Source organism: Ostrinia furnacalis, unplaced genomic scaffold, assembly GCF_004193835.3.
Source record: "Ostrinia furnacalis isolate ACB-3 unplaced genomic scaffold, ASM419383v2 OfSCF3121, whole genome shotgun sequence".
Lineage (NCBI taxonomy): Eukaryota > Metazoa > Arthropoda > Insecta > Lepidoptera > Crambidae > Ostrinia > Ostrinia furnacalis.
This window is the reverse complement of record NW_021133360.1, coordinates 372,553-395,596: the sequence shown is the minus strand read 5'-3', so window position 1 is coordinate 395,596 and position 23,044 is coordinate 372,553. Positions and strand designations below refer to the sequence as shown.

Genomic DNA, 23,044 nt, shown 5'->3' with positions numbered 1-23,044 from the left:
CCCAAAGGAAACCAAACACCCACATGATCATACATAATCTCATTTTTATAAAAGATACTGTTACACAAACTTCAAAAGTAACTCTAGACAGGATTGCGCAAAATGTCAACGACTTTTTTATGTAAAGGGCAAGTCGCTTATGATGCGAATCACAAAAATCGAGTTTTGTGTCCCTTAAGACATGCAATAAAATTACTAATTCACACAGATCAAAAAGTAATGAAAAAAATTTGTTTTAAAGGTAGTATACCTTACCTATTGCCTCTCAAAATAAAATAAAATCGTGGTGCTAAATCGAGTTTACAATTTGGATTACGTTTCGTGAATCCATGGATACTCTGACCACTGAGCTAAGTAGACATTTAATTTTATGATTATTGTTACAAGCTTTTATATACGATTTTTATTAAGAGGGTCTCTTGATTGAAGTTGATTGATAGGTAACATCGAAGTTCGTGTATCTACATGATGAAAAAAAAATTGTTCGTAAATTAATAAACCGCTTTGTTAATGAATTTCTAATATAATACAATTAATTGAAGGATCGCCTAAATGTCCAATAAGATTTGCATACTAAAACGCTAAAGGAGCCCGTGAGAAAGAACACCTGGCTTTAGAATTTCTGGAATAATCCTGGAACGGTTACTCGACTGGGGATTATCTTCCATGAATTTCAGATGTCGATATCAATTTGTAATTGGATCTATTAGCAAAAGGTAGCGTTGCCGTCTCGATGGACGTTTGTGTCGTCGTTGTACAATTTATATGCCATAGTATGTACATATTTATAATATATTTACAGAGCTCGTTTTATATTAAACTAGCTTTTGCTCGCGGCTTTCGCCAGCGTGAAATTTTGTTTGTCACAGAAAATATTTATTGTGCGCATCCCTGTTTCAAAAACAGGGATAAAAAGTTAAAAACTATCCTATGTCCGGACTCAATCATCTCTGTAACAAATTTCACCAAAATCTGTTTAGTGGTTTAGACGTGAAAGCGTAAGAGAGNTAAGAGATAGGCCGTGTTACTTTTACATTTATAATATTAAAAGTAGGGAAAGAATAATGAGAATTTCTATAGTTACCTACATGCACAGGCCAGGAGGAATCTTTGAATAAAAAAATATAAGCATTGCCTGATATAGGTAAGCCTAAAACAAGATTTAATTTCCTTGTATTCACTCATATCATGGCCGAAAAGGGATTTCGATATAAAGCTATTCACGAATATGAAGTGTGTGTGATACTCCTTGAACTCAGTTCAAAAGCTATATTATTCGATGCTGATTGAATAGTGAATTGAAAAGCTTTCCGAGGAAAGCTCACGTACGAGATGAAAAGATTTATGTTTTTTACAGTCTGACTGATATTCTTGGCCATGATATTATTTTAAGCTAGCTTTTGCCAGCAACATCGCTCGTGGGTATCTGTCTTTAAAACACATTTTCGTTATAGAACTTACCTGAAACACCTTTTAAAATATCTATTACGGTTTCTTATACAATTATATTCTGCCCTAAACATTATACCACGAAAGCTACTATCAAGATCTCTTGATCCGTAATTATTATAAACTTCAACCACACCAACGCGTGCAGAACGCCATTGGCGGTGCGATCAAAGGCCAATAGGTAATTGGCAGATCGCCATCTCCACACGTTGGTGTGGTTATATAAACCAAATTATACAAACCAAATATCACGCAAAACGTACATTTTCCCAGGATAAAAATTTCTTATAGATGTTCATCTTTCTTTCTTCATCCAGATTGCCATTTTGGCGTGACTAAGCTACAAACATCCTCACCGTCAGCATTTTTTATAGTAAGATCCATAGGCTTATAATTAAGGGATCATAAATATGTAAGCAGTTGCTTTTTTTAATTATTTTGAGGGCCAGATTAAGAGGCGGTTTTCCTTTGTTCTCCAGAATTCGTTGTCAGGAGCAACTTTTTAGTCACGGCGCACAAAAAAACATCTGGTAAGTATCTGTTTCGTTTTGAAGTCATTTTTCACGTCATTCAGGGTAGATACATCATAAACCAAGCGTTCTGCATTCATTTATCTTTATAGTGAAAACCAGATGAAAAGTTAAAAAAAAGCTATAGTTGATTCTAAAAGACTACATAGTTACGAACTTTGAATGAATCGACTAAAGTACAAGGAAGAGGGCATTATCTTTAAAGTTTTGGAATAAGTTATTTTAGATGACTGTATAGAGTGGCACATCAAGCAAGCTAAACAAAAAGGTACATATTCTATAAGACTAGTACTATACAGGGTGTTAGGTAAATGGGTATATGAGCCGACACTAGCCCATGTTAACATGGTCATATAAATGGTATGATGAAGTCAGAAAATTGATATCTTCATTTTAATTATTTTAATTTTCATACAAATCGGATGTTATAAAATTAATTTTGTATGAAAATTAAAATAAATAAAATGATGATATCAAATTTCTGACTTCACCATACCATTTATATGACCATGTTAACATGGGCTAGTGTCGGCTCATATACCCATTTACCTAACACCCTGTATATAGTTTCGCGGCACGGGAGGGTTGACAGCAGTAAGTCATATGACATGACAAAGCATACGAGTACATAGTCATGTACGTAAAGACACAAACTTGAGTTTTTTGGGCTTCTTATTTCTATAATACGATTCCCTAGAAACCAATCCGATGAAGTAACTCATAAGCGCTTTAACTTTAGGAGTTCTTTGTTTTGTTTGTTTGGAAGTTCGAAGGGCAATATTTGAGATGCCGCGATGGGTCTTTTGGACCGCCTTTAAATAAATATATTTTCTTGACCCTTTATAATACATTAAATTAATGTAATTGAAATAATAGCGTAGTGATGTTGCACCAAAATGTAGAGTCAGATGTACTTAAATTGTTAATTTCATGACACGACCTACACAACTATCATGAATCTAATATTTTGAATTGTGTTTGTGTGTCTAAAGAGCTAGGTACTGAAAGACGTAGAGGCTTTTAATAACAACGGGGCTTCTTTTTTTTGTAATTTTCAACAACAAAAACAATATTTCGTCACTCAATCTAAATATTCGCACAGTTAAAATATGATAAAGATTTTTACTTATATTGTGAGGAAACTTTCCTCGTTATCGCAAAGTAATATACAAAATTGTATGCCATAAACAATTTTCTATTTTACCATAACTTTGATAATTTTACCAAGAAGGTCCATAATTTAATGCCAAAGAAAAGTGAAATAAGAAGAAAACAGAATATAAACTGCGCTATTCGAACGGGCTTCTTCTCCTTTTCATTAAGATCATACAGAATCTACTCTATTATGTACGTATCACATTGTTGTAGCTACCTATGTTATTATTTTATAATATTAGTAGGATGTGTTAGCATTGTATTAACTGTAATGAGGATCAGTACTGTTGTAGATAACTTTTTAAAAAAATAAAACCGACTTCAAATGCGTGAACACAAAAAAAAACTAAAAATTAAAAATATTGCGTATAAAAAAGTTCAACCCCAATTTTCCACCCTTGGGGGTGAAATATTTTCTTCAAATTCGCATGAAACCACCCTTTTGATAATACCTATTCAACAAAAAAAATAATCGTTCAAATTGATTTATAATCGGCGGAGATATTGCGTATAAAAAAGTTCATCCCCAATTTTCCACCCTTGGGGGTTGTTTTTTCTATTATTAAATGGGACCACCCTTGAGGTATCACCTATACCCCGAAAAAAGATTTGTTCAAATCGGTTCATAATTGGCGGAGTTATCGCGTAACAAACATAGAAAAAAAAAATGTGTGTGTGTGTGTGTGTGTGAGTGAATTTGTATTGAGAATCAGGAAATGATTTTATTTTAGAATTTTAAAGAGACTTTCCACTTCATCATACGATAGCGACTTTAGCCATAGCGTTAGTTTAGTTTGGCAGTTGTATTTATTTGAATCGTATATATTTACAATTTTATTAACTTTATTGTATATAAATGGACCGATAAAACATTGAAACCTATTGATGAAAGCTGTTTTAAACCTCAGCATAGGACAAATATTCTTGTTTCTCCTCGTAGTGGTCTGTGATTCAGTAAGTGCAAGTTTCCTGTGCTGATACAGGACACTTTGCAAAACAAAAAGTTTACGTATACTAAGAACACCACATTGCAAATATAACTCATGCGTAGGGTATTTATATGGTTTGAAGGACATTACTTTAAGGAGAGCACGCTGTGATCGTTCAACCAACAACATGTTCGTTTTGTTAGCGCCACCCCAAGCCATTAGACAGTATGCTAATATCGATTGTGCCAAGGCATAATAAACGGTCTTGATAACTTTAGAATCAGCTACGTGTCGCAATTTTTTAAATATATATATTAATTTTCGTGTTCGCTCGGAAATGAGTTCGATGTGAGGTTTCCAAGTCAGAGATTGGTCGAGGAGCACACCAAGGTATTTAATAGTACTTAACCTTTCCAATACAATACACTGGCAAGCCTGGGTGGAATCTAGACATGTATGCATTTTTACCTCAAAATTGTTATCAGGTAATGTTCTTTTAGTTATTGTAAATGTTATATATTTAGTTTTAGTTTCATTCAATGTCAGAATGTTTCTTTGTAGCCATCGGTTTGCAATCCGTAGTCCCTCTTCTGTTTTTTCTTTGGCATCAAGCCATGTTTCGCCATGAAAAATCATCGCGGTATCGTCAGCGAATGTAAATATTCTGCAATTGGGAAGCTTCAGATTGCAAAGGGAGTTTATGTAGATAAGAAAGAGGGTAGGACCGATTACACTCCCCTGTGGCACGCCGTACGTTACCTCTGCGTCATTAGAGACTAGATCACCAATTTTAATTTTTTGGACTCTGTGGGAGAGGTAGCTGGTAAACAGTTGGAGAATTTTGCCTCGAATGCCTATGTTTTCCATTTTTTGTAGAAGGAGTTTGACAGAGACCGTATCAAATGCCTTTGCGAGGTCCAAGAATACGCCAATGCATTTATTTTTGCTGTCTAGGTGTTGGGCAATATAATTTGTCATCTGAGTTACGGCATCGGTTGTTGACTTACCAGCTCGAAACCCGAACTGATTTTCAGATAGAAGTTTTTCATTCTCGAGAAAGTGCAGCAGTCTTTTATTCATAATCTTTTCCACTATTTTCGACAGAGCTGGTAAAACTGAGATGGGGCGGTAATTGTGGACGGAATCTTTTTTACCTGCTTTATGTATTGGGTGAATGATTGAGATTTTAAATGTATCTGGAAATACTCCTGTCTCAAAGCACAGGTTGATTATATGTGTGATGGATGGAACAACATAATTGATCGCACGTTTGAGAAGGATGTTAGGAATACCGTCCCAGCCAGTTGCACTGTCGTTTTTAAGGTTACGAACTATTGCCGACACTTCGACTTCAGAGGTCAAGAAGAGAGCAATGGAGTTAGGTGGGTTATGCATACGGATGTAGTTAAATTGGTGTTCTGAGTGAGCCACAGGGTTTAAGGGAATTTTTTCTGCTAAGTTTTTACCTACTTGTGAGAAATAGTTGTTTACACTGTTAATCGAATTTTGCGGAGTATCAGCCATTCTTAATAATTCCCTTGGGGACAATTTTGTTTTTTTAATATAAACAATGTCTTTGATTGTTGTCCAGAGCTTTTTTGGGTTTTTTGAGTATTTCTTAAGTTCGGTTTGTTCGTGGATTCGTTTGAGTCGCTTCAGTAGATCATTGCAGTAGTTCTTGTAGCGTTTGTATGTGATGTTCAGTATTTCATTATCTGGGTTAGACTTACACTTAAGATGCATGCGGTCTCGATTTCGTATGCAACGAACGAGTCCCGGAGTCATCCATGGCTTAAAGCATTGGTATTTCTTAGGGACCGTGACCTTGGTTGTATGCTTCTTAAGGCAAGTGGAGAGAATATTTACTAATTGGTCGGCAGCATAATTTGCATTTTTGGATTTTAGAATGGCATCAAAGTTAGAGTTTTTAACATCATTTAGTAATGCTTCGTAGTCTATTTTGTTTTTGTTTATGGTTTCTCTAGAGGTCAATTTACAATTTGTGTTTAGGCATGATAGAACCGCAGAGTGATCAGTGAGGGGAGCTTTTAGTACAAGAGTGATGTTTGGTACCTTAGTCTTAACCATAGAGTGGTCAAGGCAGTTGTCGCCTCTTGTTGGATATTCATGAGATTTCAGAATACCATGAGAGCTCAGTAGGTTTAGATATTCAGCTGAGTTACAGTCTTCGTTGTTAGTTTTTATGTCAATGTTAATATCTCCTATAATGATGATATTGTGATAGAATCTATTTTGCGTCAGTAATTTGTCCATGGATTCGACAAAGCCTGACGCACTGCGGTGTGATGGAGATCTATAGACGGCTATGATAAGAGTGTTAGTATTGAATTTTATACAAAGAACAGTAGCATCTTCGAAAGACGGTTCATCTATTGTTAAATCTAGACCATTTCTTGAATATATCACAAGACCATCATTTTGGTTTTTGTTGTTCTTTGTGTAGTGTGTATCGTAGTTGGTAAGGCTAGGATATGATATGGTCTTGCTATTCCATGTTTCTGTGAGAATATATAAGTCGCACGCAACATCAATTCTTGTAAGTAATACCCTAAAGTCATCAATATTTCGATTTATGCTCCTAATATTTTGGGTTAGAATTTTCAGTGATTTGGCAAAGCTATTCTGAACAACTATCTCTTTACATTCCTCCGGTAGACATAAATAAGATTTTCCAATTGAAATTTCATCAATTTCGCCCGTAGTAATTGTTATATTATTATTGCTAGCCATTTCTAATTAAGGATAACCATGAATAACTCAATGATCGGTTGCAGTGGGTTAAAAAACATAAGTACCAGTCTATAAATATAAGTGTTATTAGTGTGTGCAAATGCAATGTTGGGTGTGTTAGTGTATTAAGTGTCATGTGGTGGATGATTTCTATGTGTAAATTAAGATAAATAATTGTAGTAAACAAATTAAATAGTGAATGAAAAACAATAAAATTTACCAAGGCCGGGTTCAAGCAGTAGACAATTGATAGTCATTGTGGGTTACGTAGTTTGGAGAGGTCAGCTTCATTTTTAATTTCCACGTGTGGGGAATTTTCAGTCTTTCTCATAAATATTCTTCCATTTGACGTCCAGCAGTATTTGTATCCAGCGGACGAGGCCAAGTCGCGTGCCAGGAAAAAAATTCTTCTAGCCTTTGCAGTGAGGGCTTCGGAAATATAAACGGGAGTGGGTGCACCCCCAAGGCCCAAGTGAGTGGTGTCAAGCCGTTGGTTCGGGTGTTTTTTGTTGAACTCTTTAACCATTCTAACTAGATCCAGCTTAGTGGCAGTTCTTGTGAAGTCCACCACAATTGTAGTTTTTCCTGTCTTGCCTTTGACTTCGAAGACGGTCCTAATATCGTTGTCCTGGACTCTGACGTTCAGAGCCGTGCACGTATCCATCACTATCTTCCTTAAGTCTGGCTTTAGATCAGTTTTGTTGTGTAGAGGTAGGTTCCTGATTTCAATGGTTGTCGATTTTAGATTCCTTTGTATTTCCTCTAGTCTGCTCTCAAGCTCCGAAATTTGTAGTACGTGTTGTTTGCGTTCTTTTTCCAGATGATCTATTCTTTTGTTAACGTTTTCATATTGGGCTGAGATCAATTCCATAGATTTTTCGATTTCTAGGTTACTTTGTTGAATTTTTAGATTTTGTGTTTTAATTTCTGCTATGTCCATTACAAGTTTGTTCAGGATCTCATTTTGACTGTCTTTCATATCCGCCAACATTTTTCTGATCTCATCTTTAAAGGAACTCATGTTCTCATCCCCTCGTTTTTTCTGCCGCTGGGTCACAGAAGATGTTGAGGGTCCCTGTTCTTCTGGTTTGGAGACATCTTGATCTGATTGATTATGCTGCGACCCTTTGCAACTAGTTGGGCTTCTTTGGACACGACGCATTTTTCTCAGGTTCTAAGTTTACGTGGTCGCTATTACAGATGGATGTGTCGGCCAGTGTATATTGAGCTTTCGAAGCACGTTGGCTGGTCGCGTACGGAGGTCTTGTTACTTTGGACTAGTTAAATTCGCGACGAGCACAGTGGACACGTCCGAACGCTTTCGCGATCCGAGGAGGAAGGGGAATTGAATTATGGAACTAAGATTAACTCCGTTACATAAACCAAAATATTTTGTCTATAAAATTAAAATTGAACGGTAATTCCGAAAAATAGTATTTATATAAACTCGTCGCGGTTCACCACCTATCAACTGTTGATAAATTGTGTACCTATGTTTGTGCATGTTGTTTGACCTTTAACTGTACAGCCATGTTTATCTCGCTAGTTTTGTTTATTTATTCAATTGATAACGCTTTGTATATAAACGATAAAATATAATTACAGTTATTGCAGATAATAATAATAAATCTATCTTTATATTAACACAAATAAAAGAAGAAAGTAATTTATACTATATTACTATAAAAAGATAATAATAAAATATGAAAATTATTAAAATTTAGGGTGAATTAAACGTACCGTAATGAGTAGACATGTGGGCTCACAACAACTACAGAAAAGGTACGAAGTACGAAACGAATCTTAAGATTTATTGAAATGATTACCTAATAAGACTAAAAAGAAAATGAAATAATAAGAAACCATGACATTATTTCTTCTTTCTATCAAACTAAAAATAAAATAAAACAAAAGAAATGAAATGAGAAATGACTAATAGTCAAACTGTATCAGCTATTGTCAAATAGTTTATTAATAGTACTAAGATACTAACGCGCCTACCATTGTGGGTACTCGAGTGGATTTGATAACACGACTTATTATTTTGAGACTCAGATTGACACTCAAAACAACTGCACATCCTGCTGAAGTGACCAAACCCAGGATAACGATAACACGAGATAAGGCATATGTTGTCAGGTTTGTAAAGAAAACAAAGGATGTTCTAATCATAATACACGGTTTAGTTTTAGAGGCTACAGAGCTAGTTACCGTCTCTACCTGTCTCTAATGTAGACAAGTTAAGATCTCTACCTGTCTCTAATATGTAGACTATCAGGCGTTAAAAACTAATAGGATGAAAAAATTGACAAAAAAGTTCTCTAGATGAAAGAATTTGGAAGGCCGTGGTAACTCCTGGCTCCGATTTAAAAAAAAATTATGAAGGGCAATTAGATAAGTTGTCAATCAATCAAAAGGGTTATGAACCCTTATGATTATGGAAGAAGATGATAAAAGCTCCCAATCACTATTTTTGTAAAATCAGCTGACATGATGTCATACCACACAAACAGATACTCAAATGTACGTGATGATAAACATTGTTTACAATTTGGTTACATATTCATTGCTAACTTTATTAACTGCTGTATTTTCTAAAAACAAATTGCCATGACAGTGAACTCCTGATAGTCTGATAGCAGGCAAGAAGTGTGTCGTCATTGTTTTGACAAAATAAACGCATTGAACCCTGAATCAATGCCTGATCATTGGGAGTTAATATAAGCAAAAGCTTATCTGGACTTTGAGTGTGATGTAACCTGTAGTATTGCAGATTCCTATTATTATGGTAGGTTAGGTTTAGGATATTCATATTGTAGTAATCTCTAAACAGAGATCGAGATATTTCTATTAAGTCTATAATACAACTAGCAACAATAAGAGAGGGGGATAAGCATTAACTAACATCAAGATTAATGCAATATTGTGAGAAACCCTAGAATAGAGCAATCGTCTTCAGAAGCTGGTAGGCGAAAAAGGCAAAACAATAACAGCGTGGACTAGTGATGAACGCTTTTATTAAAAACAATATCAATTGCAATCCCTTAAACTGCAGCGAATTAAAGGTGGATTTTAAACTTCTCTCAAGTTCGTCTGTTTGTCAGAAAATAGCGCAAGAGCAGCTCAGTGTATTTCAATGATACTTTCACCGAGACAGCTTAGCGCCAGCTTAAAACTTGCGCTCTTCTTATCCCGTCCGGCTCCCGCGGGACGCTAACTAGGTCGCAGCAGCCTACAGCCGCTAAATGGAATTATTCAAATAATTCAGCAGCTATCAAACTCCTGTCTGGTGTTCGCCCGACGGAAAAATTCAACAACTACGAAATAATTTATGGTGCCATCGCCTGAAGAACGCGCCTATTGGTGGATATCGTTTAATAGGAACAACGCCTACGATAGCTTTGGGAGGCGTGTCTCACTCTAAAATGTAAATGTAAATCATCTCAATAATGTAGCTTGCACATTGACACTTGCCTAGAAAACCCTACTTACTACACTGACAATCAAATTATATAAAGATCTTTTTGTCTCTGAACCAAAAATAAGAATTCCAGTTCCGAAATTCAAGTATCAATGTTAGATCATGAAGAAGTTTTTGCTAAGAAAGGAAATGGTTTGGCAATAAAGATCTCGAATACCTACATTTCACAATAGAATAACTGTTGAAGCGGAGAGAGCCATGAAAAATATGTGCCTACATAATGTATAAAGAATCAAAATAATTTTAATTGGTAACGCACGCTAGCACACGAAGACAAAGACAATTTCTGACAATGTTTTCTATCGAGTACATGGTGAGACATTACGTTCATATAAAGATTATTTAACATGGAAATATCTAATGTAATGTAACATCAAAAGATTTAAATCAGGCTGTAGCTGACAAGCAGTTCATTGGCACTCAACAGCCCGGGGCAGGGAGCCGGTAGGTACCGAGCGCGGGGCAGCTAGCGTAGGCCTATTTTAACGGTCTCTGTTTTTTATTTCGTCCCGACCAAGCCAGAAATTTGACATTTGAACTGTTAACGAACACCGATAGCAATCGTTGAATTTTTTTGTTTATGTCAGTCGGATGGGCCAAGTTTGACTTTTCATAAAGTGTGAGCTCTAGGAGTAAAACTAGGATTTTAAACTCGCAATCAAGTTACACACGCTTGAAATTGTAACCCAATTTCCAGTAGTCAAAAGAAGCTAGTACTAGAAGGTTGATAGCAGGAAATAATATTATTAGTAGGTATAAAAGAACCAGATAAACCAAGCGATGAAGCAACGAATCAAACGACCAAATAAACGAACAAAGTAACGAAGTTTTCGTTCTTACCGAAAGAAAATAAAGTTAAATTGAAAAAGACGGTGAAAAACTTAGCAGCTGCTTCAGCAAATTGTAAAAAGGCAGTTCAGAAAATAAACTATTTCTAATTACAACGACCGGTTCGACCTAATACAACAGAGGACAGGTAGGAAATTGATTAATGTGTTTAAAGCCCAGCTTCGGAGGACCGGCCCTAACTAGACTAAAGGGCGAACTCGGGAAGCTCGACGGTCCATTATTAAATTTACCAGTAACAGTTACCGAACAAGCTTGTAAAATAACCAAGACCCTCACTTCCGGCAAAAACTCCCGTAGTTTTATAAGTTCATTATTTTATTACGCTTTGACAAGCGAAAAAATATAACCCTCGCTTCATAGCCACGTAGGCATAACACAGCTGTTTGTCGAGCTATTATTGATAAAAGGGACCCCCTTCCATTACAAAAACGACCCCCTGCCGGCAGCGGGGCGACATGTTTGACCCTCACAAAAGTCGCTACGTTACATGGTATTACAGCTGATCGGCACAACATCGATCGCACAAGGCACAGGACTAGTAGAATTAGGTAAATAGTGTAGTAGAGTTAGGCAGTTCAGTCGTAACCCACCTTACATCATTACAAAGGAATTCGAAAAATAATGAAGGAACTGCCCACTACAATGGATAGGCGTGTTCTCGCGACATTTGCAACGCAAATTGTCACTTCGCCCGAATTAAAACATTGGAATAGGTTCAATTAATTCATTCGACGTCCGATTACATCGATAATGCCCAAGGTCACCCGCCAAGGTCACCTCGGATGCGCTTCGATCACTGGAGCGGCTCCGGAGCGTGCACCGGCCACGTCCGAGCACGCGGCGCGGCACCACCCGGCAGGGCGCTAATAGGAACCTAATAATGGCAGGTACGGGATGAATCGCTTCCGAGCGGTCGTAATGGCGGAGGTGTTCCGTGTCGCAAGCGGAGCGGAGAGGTGTACTCACCGGAGCCGGCGCGCTCGGCCTCGTCGTCGGACTCGGTGCCGGAGTCGCGCTCCTCCACCTGCAACACACGGGAGCATGAGAGCGGTGGCGGCGGCGGTTCGGCTCCGCTCTTTGTTCTCGCGGCGGCCATTTTCTGGCGGCTGTGACCTTCGGCTCGCGGAGCCGGCTCGCGGCGACACCCACCTTCTCGGAAACGTTGTCTTCATTCAACGAATGCGTCCGCAGCTTGTGAGTCAGAAACTTGAGCATTATTGAGCGTCGGCTCGGCCGCTCGACCCGCTCGGCGCGGCGCGGGCCGCCTGGGGGCTGGGGCTATGGGGCCGCTTCCCGGCGCATCTTCCGCGAGCCGGCACGACCGCCTGCCTCGAGCGCCGGACTACTACTGGTTTGGTTACGAGTAGCCTTGCGTACGACGCAGTCAGCTGAAGTGCCGCCGCGCACGGATCCGAAACGGCGTAACTCCGAACGCGCCGAATTCTCCGTTTCCTCCGCGGGTTGTCGATCGGAACGACACACGATTCACGGCACGGACGCTCGCCGCGACTTCTGCGTCGATATTCCTTTCAAAATTCGCGTAAAACGTTCTCGAGAGGCACTCGAAACGGACTCGCCCGGCGACCCATTGATGACAAAGAACCGGAACACGCAGAGATCGGTCGCGATTGGACAAAACATTACAGAATAGGATCGAAATTTAATGCAACACGCTCCGTCTCGCTCGCACGCGCGCCGCGGGGGCTCGCCGCGCCGCCACTCGCGCAGCGCGAGCGGGACGGCGATAGCGACACAGGTTCTTATTATATAATATTGGGCTGATAATAAATCGCTGATAAAAAGTTGCGCATGTAAGGCTGGTGTGGATATGCCGATTGATTTGCGTACGCCGCACGGGAAAGGCTTTCTTTGTTCCTTTGTTTACGAGTCGGCGGAAGGGCCGGCTCCGCGACCGGTCCGGCACTGTGGATGATAGTCTGTACTTATTTGTAGTGGATCGTATCGTTATTATGATTACAAACTAAACAGAACTGGTTTTGATTATAAACAAAACTCAAGGTCACCCATACAAAACATACTCGCTCGCCTGATCTGTGTCGGGTGACTTTAGGGAAATGCTGGATATTAAAAATAAGATGTAATTTAAGGTTTTTAGGCATCTTTTTTCACTGCGGGCCGCCCGGCGCGTGCATTATTCAGGCCGGGCGCGCGTGTGTGCGTGCGGCGGCAAATTCGAATGACGCGGACAGGGAAGGGTTAAGAAATCATGGACCACAACTGATTTTATATTTCTTCATTGATGTATTTTTAACGAAAACTTAACATCGAGTTACAAACTTTTTACAGATTTATTTACAAACAAAACACTTAAAAGAGGCGTTTTATTTACAGCTAATTTGTATACGAGACTATAATTTTGACTACTAGGCCTAAATTATCACACTGTCGTACCGTATACACTACTTACTAAGACATTAATTTATAAATAAACTTTTAGGGACTGATATAAATACACAACACGTGCTTCCTAACATGAGATTATGGTTATCTGTTGCATTAGATAACGTTTAGGCATTATTTTAAAAATAAGCATGTCTTGATAAAGACAATAATCGTACGAGACCATCATAAGCTAAAAATAGAGTAAGTACACAATTTGGGATGTCATTATTGATTCAGCATAGAGAAACTATGAATATTATTATATGCAAACAACCTTTTTAACCTATTAGACTAAAATCTTGAGAATGTATTTAGTAAACTTTAAAGGAATTATAAAGGAATTTATTTAAACATTTAACTTTTAAATTATTCTTTGTTCGTTCACATGATATTAAGTATTATTAGTATTATAACTTTATCGGACTCGTTTTTTGCTTATTTAAAATATTAATAAACTCCTAAAATATTATTCGGCATCGCAAAAGATGACTTCCCTAGTCTCCTGCCCAACGGCAAGTATAAAACAACAATATATTTACTGATAAAGTAATAAACTTAAGAATATTAACACCCATTAAGATTCTTTCATAAAGTAAAGCATAATTAACAACGCCTGTTATCGTATTATGACGGATTTGTAGCCTCAATACTAACGCTTTTACTTATCAAATGTTGTTTTTTAAACTTAAAACTAAATTCACTGGGTTCATTTTATTTGCAATAGGGTTTTTTTAGAAACGATAGTTTTAGTTCTATTTCATTAGAAAACTTATGTTAACAAATTGAACGTGTCTAGGTACTTATATAAAAACGATGCTCATAATTTGTAAGGCATATTTACACAACTTTATGTTTCACTTACTGCTACATTATTTACAATAAACATTTATTCGTCTCAACAAATCAGGTAACAACACGGAGGGTCCTTATCGCTAGTTTGACACAAGCTGTCGCCATCTTATCGACTAGGCACTAACATTAAATCTAGACAGATTGTAATTAACGTGTGTTACGTATTTTAAGAACTAAGAAGAAGCTGCCTCGCTTAAAACGAAGGAACGAACATTTACCCCCTTACAACTTAAAATTGAAAACAAATCAAATTATTTATTTACTCAAGGGCATTAATATCGTTGTTATGTTATAACCGATGAATATTTTGACACTATTTAACAAGACTTGCTATGTTAAAAAGAGGCGTAACTCTTATTATTTGGTCCTTTATTGTTTTGTTTAAGGGGGCTAGAATACGCATAGAATAGGTAAATGTAGTTGGACGTAATATTGTAAATGCAATTTTTACGTATTTTGTTACCTTATTAAAAAGAGGATGGTCAATAAAACCTATGAGGTATCCGTTAAAACAAGATTATGTACAAAACATTTTCTCTGATGCATCATTGGGTCGCCGGGAGTCCAGTTATTGAGGAATAACTTTTTCTTTAATATTGTTTATACTGTTTTCTGTTTTGCAATAGAATTACTAATGAATTCCAATGCAGATAACTATAATGGGGATTAATTTAATACCCTGGTTAGATTCTTAACAGTTAGGGTTCCCATTAAACACTAAACGAGAACACAAATGCGTTACGTATTTTGATGTATAAATGCCATCAGTCATATAAAAAATGATGAAAGATACGTATTAATGGAGTATCATTACGTGATTTTGTCAAGAAATACTTTGAGAACCCGGCGGTATCGTCGTTAGTAATGTGTGTCGTTCGCCAATCGATAGATTTTTTTAAACCATTCACAAATAGGCTCACATTCTGAACGGACAAGGTATAACTTTTGGCCCGTGATTACACATTCAAATTCAATTCTTGATTGTAAATAATTCTAGAATTTCAATCACAGACCTCCCCTTTTCTCCGTAGTGAACGAAAGGAGACTTTAGAATTAGAAGTGGCATACTACAATTTTAACCATTATGATTGGAGGCTATATGCTACAATAGTCTGTGGTCTCCTATAAACGCAGTAGGCTGCGTACAGCGTCACATCATGACATGCACTGTTGTGGTATCTTTCAGACGTTGACGTCGGCGTATGACGTCGGTAGGAACGTTTGACGCTGACGTCATACGCCGCGTATAGCGTTTAATAGGAGACCGTCACCTTATTTCACTAAGGAGAAAATGAGATACATTGATTTACATAAATTGATTACATGCGAATCACCATCATTGACATATCATTATTACCAATACAAATCAACTTAATATTATTTAAACTAACTACGCTACTTATAAATGGCTTCAAATCGGTCGCAGTTCACGTTACAATTTCGATAATTTTGAACTCATTTGAAGCCACTTATTTAATCTACTATCTAACTATACCAGTTATCTCATATTTTAGATATTTCAACATAGAACAATTCCTTCACCACACTACGGTAAGGTTTATTCACATAGCTACTTGACGTGCAATATTTGTATGAGACTCCTTCAAATCTCGCAGTTTGGGCACGTTTTACTTTTATAGATATCTGAATACACCTTACATACAAATGTCGCACAGTTTGCGCTCGTTACGTATTAATCTCAATACGTATATATTATTTTTTTCTACTGCAGTGGCCAGTGCTGATAAAGCCCGGTCTGTGAGCACGTAGAATTTCGTCCAATGACCCCAAGCTACCCATCCTTATCGCTCGCGCGTAATTATATTGCTGTCGCGACTGTGCGACGGGCGCCCGCAGTGAGTGTGCAAGCGCGATAGCAACATAATTACGCGCGAGCGATAAGGATGGGTAGCTATGGTCATTGGACAAAATTCTACGTGCTCACAGACCAGACTATAGTAGTGAAATACTACTACATGATAACTAAATGATACACTATCTGTGAGATCTGTCTACCACAGTAAGAGTAAGTATGTTCTAGCGTCATTTCCGTAGTATATTCTAAGGCTGAATTGCATCATCTTACTTTAACTTTGACAAACGTCAAAAATCTGTCAAACTCCATACAAAAAGCACCGGTTATTGTGATTGTTACGGTTAAAATAAGGTGGTGCAACTCAGCCTAAATATAGGGTATATTACACGGAAACAAGTTAACATTCGTCTCTAGAATCAGCATTGGCCACACTGCACCCTCCACGTAACCAACCAATACATCCGAACTAGGCACAGCGCGTCAGTCACGCTATTCATTAAGGTATGACTTCGTAGCCGATTCCAGGCAGCAGCAGTAGACGAAGTGTTGCTTCACTTGTTCTCAGAGTACGAATAACTCTAGTAATTGTGTTCTTAATAAAACCGTAGGCGGCGTTATTTTGTCTCTAAAGAGAACCATTTATTCATGTTTCAGGTACGGGTAACGATTTATTCATTAGTGATATGACGTCTGATTCTGAAGGTATTTTATAGAGATAAAAACCAGTATTTGAAACACGAATAAATATCGTTCTTCGTATTTGATGACCAGTGTATCCCGGCGACAAGTCGTCTGCTGCTGCTGCATGGAGTCGACTACAAACTTGTACCTTAAAGGTTAGCATGACGTGCAGTGTATTCCCATTATCCCCTAACATTTGTTCCTCAATGGCAGACATCGGGGAAAAAATTGTCCAACGATACAAAATTTCCTAATGTTCATCAGTGGGGGACAAAGGGAATACACGTGACGTGCCGCCGCATGACTAGGTAGGATCCAACCGCACTCACGTCGCTATAAGATGACCAGCTCCTGCATGAGGCAATCCCTGTGCGTGCGCATAGTCCACGAAGTCTACCGTAGCGAGTCCATGTGCGGCGTGTGCGCAGGCTCTTAGGATGGGAGGAGTTCATAATACGTAGCGGTGGAAATGGACGGTCTCGCGAGGACTTCCAAACTGTAAAGGAGAAAATGAATTTTGAAATATAAAAGCGGCTCTTGGCTTGCATCTAGGGTTGCCAAAGGTAGGTCCAAAATGCAAAAGCCGGACTCTGTGCTTCATTTGGCCGGACATTTTACCCTTAAAGCCGGACATGCGAGGGGGGGGGGGGTGCAATTAGTGAGTACTATCATCATAGGTTGCCTAACGTCCTGATGCGTGCGTGCCTTATTCTGTGGCTCGACTTTCGCCTGGCGCGCCAGCCATATAAAAAGCCTAACAAAAGCCGGACAGGCCGGACACGCAATCAAAAAGCCTAACTATGTCCGGCTTTATCCGGACGCCTGGCAACCCTACTGTAACTGTAATAAATCTATATGTCACCGTAATATTGTGAATTCCGTCAGATTATAATCTGACGTAGTTAAATTACAATCTAACCTAACCTAACCCACTGTTAGTTTACAATCTCACCCGTTATATTATAAACCGACGGAGTTCACAACTTCGCGTTGACATGTACAAATATTATAAAGCTAAAGAGTTTGTTTGTTTGTTTACTTGAATGCGCTAATCTCCGGAACTACTGGTCCGATTTGAAAAATTCTTTCAGTGTTAGATAGCTCATTTATCGAGGAAGGCTATAGGTTATACAACATCACGCTACGATCAATAGGACAATGAAAAATGTTGCGAAAACGGGTTTTCACGCGTACGAAGTCACGGGCACAGCTAGTAAATAAATAAACTGACAGTGGAAGCGAATTTTATGCCTGAATACATCACCACTTTTTATCCTCCTCGTGAACTACCTTTTGGTTGGCCGATACCAAAATGATGTAATGTGCATACTTCCATTACTGATTAACAGCTCAATCCAACTATTGGCCGATTGGCAGTCTGTAGTCTGCGGGGTCACGTCAATTTTACGTGCCGTCACGGGAATAAGCTTAATTCAACTTATTTAAGCTTTAAGGCGAACTTAGTACGCAGAACTGAACGGTCGATGGGGCAGCAAAGGTTCTGGAGTGGAGACCACGTACCGGAAAGCGCAGCATAAGACGTCCAGCCACAAGGTGGAACTCATAAAGATAGCAGGAAGGCGCTGGATGCACGTTGCTATCAACCAGTCATTATGGAAATCATTGAATTTTCACAAATTATTAATACTCCCGTTAGCCCCTCGTGGTAAACTAAATATTATGCTTGTGTTATGAGTGGGCTCACCACAATAGTCGAGTAGCGTTGGGATTCAAACCCGCGTTCCACGGATCTCGAGTCGGCCAGTCCGACCCATTCACCGTTTGGCTATCGTGGCAGCAGTGGACGTTCTATGGCTGAAATAACGATGAAGGCAACTTACAGGGTTATAAGATGAGCGGCTCCTGTAAGAGACTCCGTTCTGTGGCTGAAATGATGATGATGAAGGCAACTTACAGTGTTATAACATGGAACAGCTCCTGCGTGAGATAATTCGTCCTGTGGCTGAAATGATGATGATGAAGTCAACATCCGCCCTGTGGCTGAAATGATGAAGTCAACATCCAACCTGTGGCTGAAATGATGAAGTCAACATCCGCCCTGTGGCTGAAATGATGAAGTCAACATCCGTCCTGTGGCTGAAATGATGAAGTCAACATCCGTCCTGTGGCTGAAATGATGAAGTCAACATCCGCCCTGTGGCTGAAATGATGAAGTCAACATCCGCCCTGTGGCTGAAATGATGAAGTCAACATCCGCCCTGTGGCTGAAATGATGAAGTCAACATCCGTCCTGTGGCTGAAATGATGAAGTCAACATCCGTCCTGTGGCTGAAATGATGAAGTCAACATCCGCCCTGTGGCTGAAATGATGAAGTCAACATCCGTCCTGTGGCTGAAATGATGAAGTCAACATCCGTCCTGTGGCTGAAATGATGAAGTCAACATCCGCCCTGTGGCTGAAATGATGAAGTCAACATCCGCCCTGTGGCTGAAATGATGAAGTCAACATCCGTCCTGTGGCTGAAATAATAATGAAGGAAAACTTACAGGGTTATAAGATGAGCGGCTCCTGCAAGAGAGAATCCGTCCTGTGGCTGAAATGATGATGATGAAGTCAACATCCGTCCTGTGGCTGAAATAATAATGAAGGCAAACTTACAGTGCAGCAGTAGTATAACATAAGTGGCTCCTGTATTTGATAATCCGTCCTGTGGCTGAAATGATGATGATGAAGTTAACATCCGGTCCTGTGGCTGAAATAATAATGAAGGCAAACTTACATTGTTATAAGATGAGCAGCTCCTCCATAAGATAGTCCGGGTGTGCCCGCGCGTAGTCCACGAAGTCTATCGTAGCTCGCGCGAGTGAGTCCACCATATGCGGCGTGTGCGCAGGCTCTTGGGATGGAAGTAGGTCGTGTAGTAGGGTCGCAGCGTGCCGCGGTAGGACGTAGCGACGGAAGGGCACCGTGTAGGGCAGGGCTTCGGTCTCCAGGCCTTCCAGGCTGGAAGGAAGAAAATTAGGATCGTAAGTATTCATGACATGTTCAATGTTTGCGAATAATTTATGTTGAGTGAATAAAACTTATGTTAGTACATCTAAAATAGGCATGACCCTAATTTACTAACTGGTATGTGCATAAGACTCACTGCCTAGAATACCTTTAATTACATATTATTATCTTGTAAATGGAATTTTCTACAATAAACAAAACGCTGACAAAGGTGTTAGAATTTTTTTCTTTCAATTTATTTCTAACACCAGTCAAGATGTTGAGGACAAGCTATATTGATGCGACAAGGGCACCTTCAAAAGGCGTGAGAAAACGTTGCAGCGGCGCCGCTACTAGTTTTAAATAATTTCTACAAGCGCAACGCACGTCACATTGTTTATAGTAGTGGCGCTGCTACTATGCTTCCAACGTAACAGGACTCAACTCTCACGGGATAATTACGTCTGAGGCACACCCTGAAAACTGACGTTTTGACTTAACCATATTGCCCTACTGCCGTAGAAACATACTTTAGTCTCTCTGACGTAACGTAACCACAGAGTCCCACTGCAAAAACATATTTACGCACTATGCCTGCTGTAACAAAGAGCTTAAACTTGTATCAACTCACGTGGCCAGGTAGTACTTCTTGTAGGGCACAGTTCCAGGTGCGGTGGTCTCTGCCAATGCTCGTAGCGCGAACTGCAGCAGCCAATCGCCCGCCGCCGGCTCGCGGTATACAGCGCGGCTGGATAGGAGAGGCTGTTCCACTGCGGACGGATACAATGAAGAATTAGTAATATGACGTGTAGGTCGCTCAAGGAAAGTTGGTACTCGAATAAATACCCTCGCTCTTTTTAAATATCTGTAAACGAGACAGAAAGCATTTGTCAGTCCGACTATGAAAGACGTCAGTACAGATAGATAGTATGCAGATACAAACTTTGCTTGTGTTGACGGCCTCAACTCTCGTTGCGCAAGTTATAAGAATTGCTGTGTAAAATAACAAATCAAGGAAAGAAAGACGCATTGACAAGACGTAAAAAGGACATCAAAAATATCAGGTAAGTATTTATTTATACCTTTCGGTGTACCTACAACATCACCCAACCAACTATTTGGGATCTCTGTCATCGATGTCTACACCAGCACTATCCTAAAAGCGGACTGTGCTTTGACGTCACTAATATACACTGAACAATGCTCAGTGAGAAGTAGAAAAAAGTCGTCAACAATCATTCGAGTATTTACATTTTGAAACTCCTGACTCAGTAACAATACGTGGGCCACGGTAATAATATCATACAGTATTGTAACTTCATATAAACCGACGAAACGCGAGCTTTCCTTCGAATTTCAAATCTCGGGAAGCGGTCGAAATCCAAAAGTTAGGGGTGTCGCGAATGTGCCGAACGGACGTCGATGGCCTAGTGTTGAAAATGACTAAGATGATTGAATTTGACTGACCGTCATTTACGATCTTTGTCAAAAACTAGTCATTAACTGTCAGAAATTGTCAATTTCAGTCAGTTTGATTTGAAATGAAAATTATAATATTGTATAAAACCAGCTTTTGCCAACGATTTCGCCCGCCTGAAATTAAAGTAACAGGTCATTAAGTACTCATTATTCAAGTATATTTTTTTAAATTAAATCTACTAATCACAAAACAACACGCATTTTTATCCTATTCCATTCACAAAGTATTTTGTTTGTCTAAATAACAAAAAATTAAAATCACAAAACTAGATAGAAATTCTAAGTAGACAGATGTAATTTTATTAGAATGGGTACTGTAGGTAAGCAGCCCTATCGCATGTTGTCATACCGTGACGTACCGCGGGGCTGTTGACATTTTTTTCAAAAATATAGCCGAGTTGGAATACTGTATAGATAGTATTACCGTGCGTGGGCTATGTAAGTATGTAGGCCCTACATTGTAGAGCTTGCAGTGCCAGGGTCTAGTTTGACTAGTTTTAGCTTCTGACTGCGCCATACGCTGCGCACTCATCAGCTGCCAGACAAAGTCACATACGCAGAGCAGTTGCCTACAGCATTAACCATTTAACTACTCACACCTAAGCACTCCTGTGTGCATGACGTCGTCGTGCCGGCGTCTGTAGCAGTACTACCTTCGTTATGGGCTGCGTCATGACACCGCGCAGCTATTGGTCACCATCAAAAACTATACAAAAGAGCAGTAAGAAGGTTGCACCTACGGGATCAACTATTTATGTACTTACACTTAGGCACTCCTGATTCCATGACAATGCGCGGAGTATGCAGCGCTTGCAGCGCTGGTGTCTGAAGCAGCACTACCCTCGCTGTGGGCTGCGCTGTGCCATAACATATCTCAGCCAGTGCGCACCGCAACTGACCACCAGCACTACCTATAATATGCAGCAATCCATAGAAGAGCACGACTATAGTTCAATGACCTCAGTACTTACATTCAGGCACTCTGGGGTGCCCATCACTCTATGCTATGCTCCATCACAATAAGGGGCTTTCAGCGCTGGTATCTGTATCATACTACTCTCGGAGTGGGTTGCGCCATGACACCTCTGAGTCAGTGTCAGCTACCTATATGCAGCAACCCATAGAAGAGCACGTCTATGGGTCATTGAAGACGCCGGTACTTACACTTAGGCACCCCTGACTCCACCACAATAAGCGGCTTGCAGCGCCGGCATCTGTAGCAGTACTACTCTCGGAGTGGGTTGCGCCATGACACCTCTGAGTCAGTGTCAGCTACCTATATGCAGCAACCCATAGAAGAGCACGTCTATTCGGTCATTGAAGACCCCAGTACTTACACTTAGGCGCCCCTGACTCTAATGCGTGGCGTATTATGCAGCGCCGCGCCGGCGTCAGCAGTGCGTATTTCTCTCGCGTTCAGTGGGCGGCGCCATGACGTCACTCACTCACTACCCGCTAGTACTAGCATATTAAACTAAGCAGTAAAAAGATGAATCTATAGCATCAACCACTCACATTTAGGCACTCCCGACTCCATTACAATTCGCGGGGTATGCAGCGCTTGCAGCGCCGGCGTCTGCAGCAGTACTACTCTTGCAGTAGGTTGCGCCATAACGCCTCGCAGCCAATGGGGACCGCCGCTCGCCGCTAGTGCCAGTGTCTCAGCACTGCATATGTCGTATACCTGCAATTATACGGGATACGTGCTTATTTTAT

At 39.6% G+C, this 23,044-nt stretch overlaps 2 protein-coding genes across 3 annotated transcripts in view; both read right to left on the bottom strand.

Annotated features, from left to right (window-relative positions):
• Positions 1 to 12,787, bottom strand: part of Reph (Regulator of eph expression) — a 96,929-nt gene extending 84,142 nt beyond the window's left edge. The window contains exons 1-2 of one of the 2 annotated variants that reach the window (XM_028310844.1): positions 12,294 to 12,787; positions 12,111 to 12,168 (exon numbers count right to left, since the gene is read on the bottom strand). In XM_028310844.1, coding sequence (XP_028166645.1) covers positions 12,111 to 12,168; positions 12,294 to 12,359 — 124 coding nt within the window. In that variant the 5' untranslated portion in view covers positions 12,360 to 12,787. The remainder of the gene's footprint in view (positions 1 to 12,110; positions 12,169 to 12,293) is intronic. The other variant, XM_028310843.1, reaches the window with a different exon arrangement.
• A 3,506-nt stretch (positions 12,788 to 16,293) lies between these two features.
• The window catches only part of LOC114357284 (uncharacterized), a 41,841-nt gene continuing 35,090 nt past the window's right edge, over positions 16,294 to 23,044 (bottom strand). The window contains exons 7-10 of the mRNA XM_028310821.1: positions 22,844 to 23,012; positions 20,481 to 20,619; positions 19,638 to 19,861; positions 16,294 to 17,392 (exon numbers count right to left, since the gene is read on the bottom strand). Of these exons, the coding sequence (XP_028166622.1) occupies positions 19,642 to 19,861; positions 20,481 to 20,619; positions 22,844 to 23,012 (528 nt within the window). The 3' untranslated portion in view covers positions 16,294 to 17,392; positions 19,638 to 19,641. The remainder of the gene's footprint in view (positions 17,393 to 19,637; positions 19,862 to 20,480; positions 20,620 to 22,843; positions 23,013 to 23,044) is intronic.